At 35.8% G+C, this 12107-nt stretch overlaps 1 protein-coding gene across 5 annotated transcripts in view; it reads right to left on the bottom strand.

The window, feature by feature from the left end:
* Nucleotides 1-4910: 4910 nt before the first annotated feature.
* Nucleotides 4911-12107, bottom strand: part of MTF2 (metal response element binding transcription factor 2) — a 28284-nt gene continuing 21087 nt past the window's right edge. For all 5 annotated transcript variants that reach the window (XM_075098133.1, XM_075098131.1, XM_075098134.1 and 2 more), the window contains 6 exons: nucleotides 9796-9863; nucleotides 9233-9403; nucleotides 8504-8612; nucleotides 8260-8318; nucleotides 8014-8118; nucleotides 4911-5815 (listed from right to left, as the gene is read on the bottom strand). In XM_075098133.1, coding sequence (XP_074954234.1) covers nucleotides 5461-5815; nucleotides 8014-8118; nucleotides 8260-8318; nucleotides 8504-8612; nucleotides 9233-9403; nucleotides 9796-9863 — 867 coding nt within the window. In that variant the 3' untranslated portion in view covers nucleotides 4911-5460. The remainder of the gene's footprint in view (nucleotides 5816-8013; nucleotides 8119-8259; nucleotides 8319-8503; nucleotides 8613-9232; nucleotides 9404-9795; nucleotides 9864-12107) is intronic.

Genomic DNA, 12107 nt, shown 5'->3' with positions numbered 1-12107 from the left:
TGCCGCAGCCATTATTCACTTAGAGTTGCCTCTCCTAAAATCATTCGCCTGTCACTTCTCTCCCACAGGACACCACCACACGACTGGGAGGAAGGAAGCAGGCTCAGGCACCAAGTGGCCAAACAAGTAAGAGTTCCTGCTCTAGAGCTTCAGCACTTACCTCTGAATGACTGTGAGGCAGGTGAGCACCTACAATACCTGGGGTCATCACCACAAGCAGAGAAGAAAAAGCACAGGAGAAAAGAAAGCAAGGGCTGAATTAGGATTTTTTTTTTTTTTTGTCAGTCCATCCAAGGCTGTCTTTTCACGAAGCATTTCACAGCCCACTTTAAAACTTCCTTAAAAAGAATAAATTCCTATTGTAATTAAATAGATCCAAGTTGCTTCTCATTGTATTACTTGGGCTTGTGCATTTCTACATGTAAGCGTACGTATTACATACATTTATATATACTATTCTGCAACAAGCTAGTTTGCCTCCCTAGTCAGTTTGTCAGAAAGGACAGTTCTGAGTGTGGACTTTCAATGAAAAGCATTGCTCTCCCTAATCAACTACGTTCTACCTTACATTCTTCCCCTTTTTAGGCTCACCTTTTCCTCCTGCTACCTCTAAGAATATATTTTAACATCCTACAGCCTGAAAACCTTTCCAATTTTTCATTCATTACTTCCCTTTCCCTGAATCTCCTACCATTGTTGATAGTCTCTAGAATTTTACTATCTTCCTGCTTTCCAATCTCTGCTCTCATGCAGCCGATTTGTGAAGTTGTGAACACCAAATTAGCACAAGCAGGTGAAAAACACAAAATAGGCAACCTTAGTACCATTCATGAATGCGAGAAATGAGTGTAGCAAAGCAATAACTGTCACATTGGATGATGACACAAGTGAATGCAATAGTAGCAACAGCTTTGTGAGTGTTCATTAGGGAATGGCAGCAGCACAACTGAAATACTTTGAAATGGTGCTTACAGAAGAACAAACTTTATTTAGAGCACGACAGAGCTATGAATTAGCTTCTTGCTATAAAACAGGTTTTGACACAAATGAGCTTATTAGAGTAAGACCGCAGCTGTCAAGGCTGCAAGTTAGTGCTACCACACTGGACATTAAGTAAACAGATGACTAGCAAATCAAAACCACATGAAGTCAACTAAAGCCAAACACAAAATAGCTAATGAAGGAAAGAGAACAAAATATTGTCAAATTCTGAAGTAGGAAACAAATTAGAACAAGTGAAAAAGAAATATGCACCGGTGAAATACTATCAGTGAACAGACTAAGAGAAAGATACGAAAACTGTATGAACTACAGCTGTATTTGAAAAACTAGTATCTGCAAGGCAAAATATTTTGGTATCCATGAAAACCAGAACAACTGTTGATGTTATGGTATGTGGATCTCAACACTGGAATATGAAAAAAATCTGATTAAAAATAGCAGATAAACTAGCTGAGAGGAGCATTAAGGGATTCACAGAGTCACAGAAGGTGGGGGTTGGAAGGGCCCTCTGGAGCTCACCCCATCCAACCCCTGCTTGAGCAGGCACCCCCAGAGCAGGGGGCACAGGACCGCATCCAGGCAGGGTGTGAATGTCTCTAGGGAAGGGACCCCACAGCCTCTCTGGGCAGCCTGTGCCCCTGCTCTGGCACCTGCACAGGAAAGGCAGTTTTTCCTTATAGATGCAAAACAGATAAAAACATCATGACAACACAGAATCTTCTGTTTAATTGTTGCCGAACGATAAAAGACTAGCAAAAGCCTCAAATTCCAAGCCAATTCTCAGACTGTGCACAGCTTCTACTTGTACTCATCTTTTACTTTTCTCCCTATTGTCCTGTGCTACGTCTCCTAGAAAATGGTCATTCCCCTTTCAACTTTCTTCAGGGACTCCAAAGAAATCTCTCTCTGCTCCTGTCTTCCTCTTCATTATACCTCACCTATAGATGATCCAATTAAAAAAAAAAAATCAAATCAACTTTTCTACATATATTAGTTTGACAACTTGGATTTTTCCCCCCTCTGGGATTACTGTGTTTTTCTGACAAAACTAGGATCTCAATAGATTTGACACCACCACATGGGTGTTTAGCTATCAGCTTAAGTTGAGCATTGACCAAACACAACTCACCATGCTAAACCCTTTTCTCCACTTTTAGAAAATATCATTTTCTGCCATCATACCCTTAATTGCACTGTTACTTTTCATTCAGGCAGATGTGAGGGAACTAGAAGTAACACAATTAAAAGCCTGAAAATGTTACCTGCATAGCATTTGCAAGATTCATCCTCCTCCCTCTACACATAGAGCTGGTGCTTCTGTCCAGTTCATCCTTACCACTGTGCTCTGACTATTGCTCTGTCTCCAGCCTCAGCATGTTCCATCTCAACTCACCATTTTCCTTTTAAAATATAAAACTAAAGATTACTTTGGAACATCCTACTAAAGACATGACTGTTTTTCAGTTTGCCCACTTATCTTTTCCCCCAACTCCCCAGACAAACTGCTTGTCTTCACCTTCAAGGCCTTTTTTTGGTTTATTTCTGTCTTCATGTTAAATTGAAATACTGACTTTCATATCACATATCACACAGAGATTTATCAGAATTCCTTTGTAATCTCACTCAAAATGCCTGTTATGCATAGAAAACCATAGTTTTTATTCAAAATGCCTTTTGAAGATTGTGTTGAGAACAATGTTTTGACAAGTAGTTTGCTATGACGATTATCTCTACAGTTCTGATCACCCAAGTGCCATTATTTCTTTGCTGTCTTGTCCATGTGATGCCTACATTTTTAGAATGACCTCAAGAGAGGCTTCACCTACCTAAATACTACTATAATACAAATAATATAATGGAAAAATATTAAATCTGAAACACAGAAATGGTTCTAAATCAGTGACCACAACAAAGTTGAATTACATATATTTACACACATGCATACATACAATGATCAAGTCATACCAAAATGAAATTGTTATGTACAGCAACATTTGTATTTTTCCTTTAGACACTCCATTACTACATACAATGAAATTCACATAAAATGAGAGAAAGGCAGTTGTAGGTGTGCTTTAATTACTAGTCTAGCTGTATCTTCAGCAGCACTATTGCAGCATTTTCCAGTACATGACACCTTGTAACAAAGCATCCCTCAAGCATAGCTGGAACACTAGTTAGCGTTTGTGTGCAGGGCAAGCATCTCCAGGACAGTAACAGGAAAGCTAGAGATAGAGAAACAATGGATGCGGGATGCCACCAAGTATGTGCTTCACAAGAATACAGAATCAAAACTCATTCTTCTCTCTCAAAAAATACACACATTTAATGTTGGTATTTTAATTCTAAGGAAAAAAAAAGGCAATTCCAAAAATACAAACTGAACATCAGAGTTAAGTCAACCACCATAATAAAATGAAACAATGACATTCACAATAGTTAAGTCTATGGACATCTTAAGTTTGGCAAATATTTTCTCCCCCCACCCCCACTAAAGTCCCCGAGTACATTCCAATATTTATCTTTAAATGAAACTTTACAAAAAATACTGCTGGTGTTCAGTTAGAATTAAAGGACTTGGATAAAGTGAAACAATAAAGACAGATACAGATGGTGTGAGTAAGGTTACAAAGGCTTTACATTTTGCATTATCCCAAGATATAAACATTCAAAAACTAACATGAAGTTGCTGTGTTATCAAAATATTGCAGCTATAGGCAAGGCAACATTAAATTAATAGCTGAGGGCGTGAGGAAAAACACCCACACATTTTAGTGAAGGTAAACAGAAGCGGCAGTTCTTAATTAGCATTTTTATAAAGCTAATATTACCCGGCCAGCCATAAACCAAGCACAGGATAAAAAGCTTTCTCTGCTTCCTTTGGCTATAAGGTGACAGGGGAAAAAAAAATAATAATAAAAAAAATCACCTTTTCAAGATGTTCAAGATGAGCAGAAAAAGTCAAATAATCAAGTAATGGAATAAGTAAATACTAACCCAGGCAGTACGTTTTAAACCACTCTGACATTTGTAAATGTTACATAATTTTATTTTGGTGGTAAAACTGTAAGCATGTAAGAAAGCTAACTTTACACAGTACAGTGAATAACCACCAAAGTAAAAATACTCTTCTGTTTACTCTTTGGCTAAAACCCCCTCAAAAGTAGCAGACAAAGAAAAAACATCTAATACTGGCAAGAGACATTTTTACTTTTTTTTTTTTGTTAAAACAAGTAAAATAAACTTATCAATTTAAAACTTGGTACATTTTATAAAAACAAAAGAGGTAATGTTGTAATAAAATCAGTAATGTTACTTCAAATGGCAACAAACTGTTTGTTGACCCTGTGCAATAATACACTTTGTTCATACTACATTTACCAAAATATGACTGTTTCTACAGATATGTAGGAATCTTGTGTGTGACTCCTGTCGACTTAGTTTATAACTGGGACACAAAATTTACAATCAGTGTGCCACAATAACTTTCAAATTTTTATTTCTAGCAGAGTTAATGTCAAAATGTCCAGATCCTGCATTATTCTTTAACAGTTAATTCACATGGAAAATAATGGAATATATTACCTAGAACATATGCACCTCCATGACTGCACCCATTGCCAGAACATGCTGCGCTGGTTTGACACCTTTTCTTAGTACACAGAAAGCAACAGCACCCAATAAGCCTGAGAAGAAATGCTGCTGTGTAAATACTGGCAACTATTCCTGAAAAAAGAATTATGGGATGTATTCTCAGAAGCTGCCCAATCCCATAATTTGTATTGCATAGGTCACAATCACACATATATATACACGCACAAGTATGTGTGTCCGTATATACACGGGTATATACGCACACACATGCGCACACGCACACACACAAAGAATATATTAAGACGACAATGAAGTCTGGTCACAGAGCAATTTACAGGCTCAATATATTTTTTTTCTTTTTTTTACACTTTGTTTGAAAGAAAACTTCAGTATTTTACAGTCTTCAGTAGGCATTATATACACTGCACTTATGAAATCTAGAAAGTATTGAAATAGAAATACATTTCTGCAAACATTTGGGTAAGAAAACAAACCAAAATTTTTCAAAGATTTGTGCTATCTACATAATATTTTCTCTAAATCACAATAACTGTATCCATGGAATGTTCTCTAGAAAATGTATTTTTTTAAACACCATGCATATTTTTAAGCAATTGTAACCCAAAATATCCCAACCTAAAACAATCTAACAATGTTCAGATTAAAAAATTTAAGTTTCAGATCAGATTTTAAAAAGATAAGTCTTTATCACAAGAGCTGTAATGATAACAATTACATGTTAAGGCTAAACTGGTTTTGTTTTGTTTTTAGAAACACATTTAAAGACACATTTCTCTCGTGGCTCTGCATTATGAACTGTACTTACAGATGACAGTGCAGTGAACATAATGTTCAGTCCTACAGTCAGGATGCAGTTGCTCCTTCCCACTCCACAAGATACTGCACCTTTCCATCAAGTGTCACCCGACGAGCCAAAACACGGTATTTTTCCCCACAAGCTATTCTACCTGCTGCACCAAAGTAACTAGTAATTGAGTTCTTTAGATGATTGAGCTGTAACTCCTGATCTGCTAAGTTGTTAAGTATCTCTGTATTGAGTTCATCATACTGGTAATCTTCCTTGCTCTCATCATCTTTTACAATTTCTGAATTTTGAGTCTGGAGTGCTTTTCGTGGAAAGCGACCTCTTCTCCTCAAATGTGGTATTGCAGCAGGCCAAGTTCTTCCTGTACGAGTCCTTTTTCTCGAGTCTGATAAACTATTAAAAAAATTAAGCCAGCATTAACTCCACAGAATGAATTCAAAATGTATGCTTTATCATCAGTTACACGCATAACAACTCACATCCTAACTTCTTTGTTCTGTTTTTCACCAATAAAAAGACTTGTTGCCTATAGATAATGACACTTGCAAATAAAGATTATTTACCTAAGGAAAACTGTATTAATTTAACAAAAAGTCAGAAAGGTTAGCTAAATGATATTAACTTATGCCTACGTATGTTAAGAGTACTATTTTAAAACAGCTTAATCCCACTCATAAGCAAATAAAAATATCCCGTCTTCAGAGACGTCTGCACCAAACGTGCTTAAATTTGCAAATTAAAACTACAGCTTTATCACACAGGTAGGCCTCAATTACAAAAGCTACACTACAAAAGTGTTTGGGACTTGATGCTAGTTAAGACTGTAAATAATTGATTTATGCACAGTTACTTTTTTCAAGCTGAATCTATATCAATAATTTAAAACGCTGAATTATGAAAGATATTTTTAAAATCTATTCTACATCACTACTTTCTATAGTATACATTACTTTCTACAGATTTGTGTCCAGAAAAATATGTATATCCAAAACTCAGATTTATACCTAGTAATGAAAAAAACTTCTGACGTTACCCAAGAACAAACCATCATCCAAATATCAAAAGTGTCCAAGATACAAATCCTTATGTAAAAGCCTACATCTATAATTTGTACATACTAAAAACATGTTCGCTAAAGTCCTAAATTAAATGGTATGCGAACTTTGATGTTCAAGGCTCCTATGTAACATCCTGAGGAAAAAAAGTGCATCTTTTTAACATTAAAAAAGGAATGGAATAAAGGGCAGAAGTACAAAACAGTGACTTCAGCCCTCAGGTAATAATGTCAGAAGTCTAAGTTAAACACAAGTTTTTGAAAACAGACTATGAGCAGCAGTAATGCAGACAAAACTGACTCATGAAAGCATTTGATAGCATGAACTAGAAAGAGGAGACAAAATAAGTAGTTAGAGGATCCATGTACCTCAAAAACAGAAATTTATGTTTGCTGATCTTGAGAGGGAAAAGTTCAAGTAACAATTTATTTGCAGAAAAGTTGATTGTAGTTAATAATTTATTTCTGAAGATTGTGCCAAAAATTTTTCGTGCTCTACTGACTGTAGAAAGTCTCAGCGTACAGAATACTTTCTTTAGCATGAATACACAAACCTACAAAACCAAAAGCTGCTAAAATTAAATTCAGGGTCCACGTCAGCCCTTTTCTGGCCTTTATCAGAAAACTAAGCTCAGGAAGTGTTTATGGAATTCTTTTCAGTAAATATAATTTAACTACATATTTTACACCAACAAAGAACAGTAGTTAGTGAGCACAAAATAAACCCTCACCCTGTGTGCTGTAAGCAGAAATAATAAAGACTAGTTTTCTTTTGTCCTATTTCTTTAGATTTCCCCATGCAATTTATAGCTCTACTCCAAGTCTCAGTTGCTCATTACTCCAAATCCTCAGTATTAACTAACTGTTAATAACTTCCTAACATCCTCAGTATTACACCCGTTTGCAATATCCTAGGTTCTTCTCTATTCATTCTCCCACCAGTTCTGCAATACCCTTAGCTCCATCTCGTATCTACTACAGCAGTCTCATAACCTAAGTCAACCTCCTACCTTATCTTCTACCTTTGTTTTGCAAAAGCTTCAACCTAAAAAAAAAAACCCACACCAAACCCCCAAACCACCACTCCCCAGCACCCCCCAAAAAAAACAAGAAAACAAAAAGCCCAAAACAAAACCGAACAAAGCAGCACTGGCAATCACTAGGCCACAGATGATTAGGAAACTGAGTGCCTTTCTGCAAGTGTGGATTGCTGGCTTGGGTCTCTCTCACCCAAGCATCTCTCTCCAGAAATCTTGTTAGACTAATTTCTTTGGAACTGCCTGGATCAGATTTCACAGAAGTCAGCCAGAAGGTTCAGAACTGACTGGCCACTCTTAAAACCTGAAGTTCTGTTGGAACCAGACTTGGAACATTACATGTCATGCTTTAGCAAGATAGCTCTTGTAGGATCCCTGCAATTTCTGTTTATTACGGGTCAATTATTGCTGCAGCAATTGTTTCCCATCCCCCCTTCCAGAAAATTAAAGTGAATATATTGCAAATCTTAATCTTTATAGCAGAGTAATTGAATAATTACCTATAATGTCTGGAAATGCTAGATGAGGTAGTTTCTTTCATACTGGCAGCACCTGTGGATTCCACATCTGAGGTATTGGATGAATGTGCAGTTCCATCAGATTTCCTGATATGCAAGGTAACAGGGTTGCCATGTAAGGAAAATAATCTTATATTAAAAACTGAGCTGACATTTCAGAAACAAACAGATAAATGACATAGTATTATAATGTTTTACAAGGATTTTTAAAATTATTTTTTCATTTACCCAACACTGCAGGGTAATTCCAAGGCTGGGTTCTCTATCACTGGAACTGGTTCATTATCCTAAGGAAAAAAAAACAACACCACAAAAAAAGTACTTCAAATTAAGTTTTAATTTCTGTATCAATTTTGTTTGAGGGTGAATGGGGGAATATCATGATTCAAATTAACTGGTTATGTTTTTCTTCAAAAATTATAATCCAGTTAGAGGGAAAGTAAAGGGTGTGGGGGAATATCCAAAACCTTACCAGAGGAGACGACTCTGGAGTTTTGTGAATCATTTTTCTTGTATAGGGACCAGGTGGACGACCTACTGATTTTTTTTTCCCCTTTCTTTCTATACCATTACTTAATTCCCTAGAAGAAAATTCATATTTTGTTCTGTATTACTGAAGATAATTTTAATTTCATACATGCTTTCCTTTGGCAATGAATACACTATTAGACATCTATTACTAAAACACTGCGCTAAATGAGGTAACTCTGGTAAATCGAAATTGTCAGGTACAAAGCTACATATTTTTGCTTCTAGAATAACATGAACCGATAAAAGATCTTTCTAGTGACATTACTGATTCCCTAATGTTGAAGGTGAATGAACAACTGAAGTGTTGCTTATGCATTTGATCACACTTGGTAAAAAAAAGATGGCACATTTAATAACACAAGTTACAACTTCACATCATACTTCCTATTCAGAATTCTAGTTAGATTATTGCATAACAGCTCCAGAAAGGCAAGAGATTTTGTTTCCCAAACAACAGTGAAGTTGGGAGCTTTCTACCATTCTTAGTGCTAAATTTCATGTATCGCGAGGGTGGCCTTTTTTTTGTAAGGATCCTCACAGAGATCTAAATAAATTAGTTCACCTTTACAGTTATTTTAAGAAACATATTATACAATGAAAAGGCACCAGAAGTAGACCCAAAGTAGCCCCAATTTACCTCAACATTGCTAGAATAACTGGGTTATTTTACCTGACATCAGGGATTGGTTTAGATGATTTTCTGCCTTTAATTTTAAACTCATGAGAAGTTCCTTCTGGTTCTTTCTCAGCCTTTAAAGCAGCATTTGGTGGCACCGGAGGAACACGAATTCTCAAGCCAAACAAGTGTTTCTTTTTCTTTATTTCTTTTCCAGACATAAACCTAGATGATTTTAAATTAGATGTTAAAATTTTGACCCCAGGGAAAGCAACTTCTAAAATAAGATTGTACGTGCATAACAAAACTATGCAAATTAGAATATTCATTCTAATGGCATTTTATTCCCCTCTTTCCCCTAATGCAATCCTCACTCTCAAATACAGATTGTGAAGTGCAAAGAGGATGGAAGTTAAAACAAATTGTCTCTCATGATCTGGGTTCCACTCAAATAGTTATATAATGTTATAGTTTGAAATAGAAACAGTATTTAAAACTTACACGTTATCTGCAACCAAAGTGTTTATCAGATAGACTGCCCAAAGGAGACTGAAGACTAATCCACATCAGATTAAATAGGCAAACAACTTTTAAAACAAAAAGTACCAATAACTTACATGGTCTTGTAGTCATTTAATGCCTCCAGTACATGCTCATATCTTTCAGATTTTGGTGTATCTGCCAGCTGCGAAGTATTAAGAAATCATTTAGCCTGTCAAATTCTTTAGTAATAGAAAGATTCCAGTTACTCTGTGTTACAGTAACTACAGATTTGGATGTGAAGTACATTTATGAGGTATTAGCTGTGGAAACTACCTAACCCCAAAGGATATTAATCATTATCCCATCTATTCTGTGATTTACATTCACAGAATTCATGCCAGGATCAAGTCTGGGCCAAAGAATTTGAGTTTCACTTTAAGAAGCACAAGAAAAATCTCTCAAACAATTTTAGTATACTCAAAGAGCATAATACTAGCTAACCCTGCCAAGAATTCTTCTATGGCATTAGGTACTCCCAAACTAATTAAGACTACAAGCAAAAATTAACTAAGTTCTTGTGTCAATACAGTTATTTTATAAGTGATCATTTTATCTGAAATCCTGCCACAGGACCTAATTCCCATTTTTTGCCAACATTACTCAATGTGATAAAATGAAGGAAAAAAAAAAAAAAGGAAGAGGCCCAGAAAAGTTAGCATTTAAAAAAAGGTAAATCCATTTTCATGCCCTGTTTACAAAGACCCAGCCTAAGCTCCCTTCTTGCACCAAAGCCTGAAGTAGCTGGTCCATATGAAGTTACGAAAACAAGGAATCTTCCCTCTGAAAAACTGCATACTTATGAATTAGAGAGACAAAGCAGAATAAGTATGGTGGTGACTAGAAAGAAGCAGACATCATTTATGTAATAGAATATAAAATAAGATTATTCATTTTTATATTTGGACAGCTATTTTTAAATCCAGTGAAGCTACCGCATTTCCAGGTGCCATACCAAAATGTTTCAGAACTTATATTCCAATTGGCTCTGCAGTAAATTTATCTTTAGAATAGACAAACCATTTATAAGTTCCACTATTAGTATGAACACTACAGAGCAGACTGTACATTTGCAACTCAGGAAAAAACCCCACATCTTCAAAAAACTTTCTAAAGAATACAATTCTGACCAAACAGGACAGATAAAAATGCTCAAAGGATTAAAAGCGTTAACAGCTAAATGAGTAAATATACTCATAAAACCCAACCTTTTAACACAATTTTGGGCAAGATTCACAGTCGGTCTCTCTGACTACCAAAGTTAGGGGAGCTACTCAACTGATATTAGCCAAAGTAACAATTGCTTTTGCACAGCTTTACCATATGCATTCAGCACAGTCCACTGCTATCCAGAGGTCTTGCAACTCTGTAGCACTTAACTATAGAAAACTGCCATATATTTATTGCATCCTAGATAACACGCTAAAAGTTACTGGCTTAGGAGCTCTCTTAACTCCACCATTTACTCCTATCTTACCTATGGCTAAAAAACATCTCTAATTATAAGCAGCTAGAGAAAGAAACCAAAGCGTTATTTCTACCAATGGCAAGCTAAGAATGCTACAAAACCCCTAAAACCATTATATTGTAAACATTATTCTTTCTGTGACTAATTTCTGTTTAATAAAGAAAACAGATTAACCAAAGATGAAAAATTTGAGGCAAATGTATTTTACAAGACACAAATTTTCTGAACTTAGTGAGACACATTTAGACTCTTCTCAGAATGAAGTCTTGAAGATTTCCTCAACACAGCTACTATGCATTTATTTGAAGCCTACCCCTTCAAAAAAAAAAAAAAATGTAGCTTTCAGACTTAAAGTAAGTAGCTTCCTTGAAGGAGTAGGAATGTTGATTAAGGAACTGGAAGTAGCACTTAGAGATGAGTTTACTTATTTTTTTATCTTCCCTCTCCTTCCTCCCCCTTAGTTACGTGTTTTTCACATAGATTGAACTTGGGTAGATTGAAAATAGAAAAGGGGAAGAACAACATAATAAGGACTGTAGCCTTTCAACTTCTTCAAAACAGCACATGTGCTGCAAGTCAGTGGCAGCTACATAGCTCCACTCTCCTCCTCCACACCATGGCTGCTCTGACCAGCCATTCTGACATGAAATTACATTAAATCTAAAGAAAATTTTATTATGTGAAATAAACTAACATTGCTTTCTTCTACATTTCCCTCAATACTAAGCGGAAAAAAAAGCCAAAATTAAACGCCGTCTCCACATTTGATAAACTGCATCAAGACAGCCCAAACATTTCATTCTATTGAAAAGATGGTGTAAGAATTAAATTTTGTGCAGCTTTTTTTAATTAAAGCTTGAGACTTGATATGACTTAGCTAAGAGATACCATACATCCCAAAGTAAACCAGATGTTTATTCA

The sequence above is a fragment of the Phalacrocorax aristotelis genome, chromosome 6, assembly GCF_949628215.1.
Source record: "Phalacrocorax aristotelis chromosome 6, bGulAri2.1, whole genome shotgun sequence".
In the NCBI taxonomy this organism is placed as follows: domain Eukaryota; kingdom Metazoa; phylum Chordata; class Aves; order Suliformes; family Phalacrocoracidae; genus Phalacrocorax; species Phalacrocorax aristotelis.
Note: the sequence above shows the minus strand (reverse complement) of the source record. Positions and strands in the feature narration are given on the sequence as shown.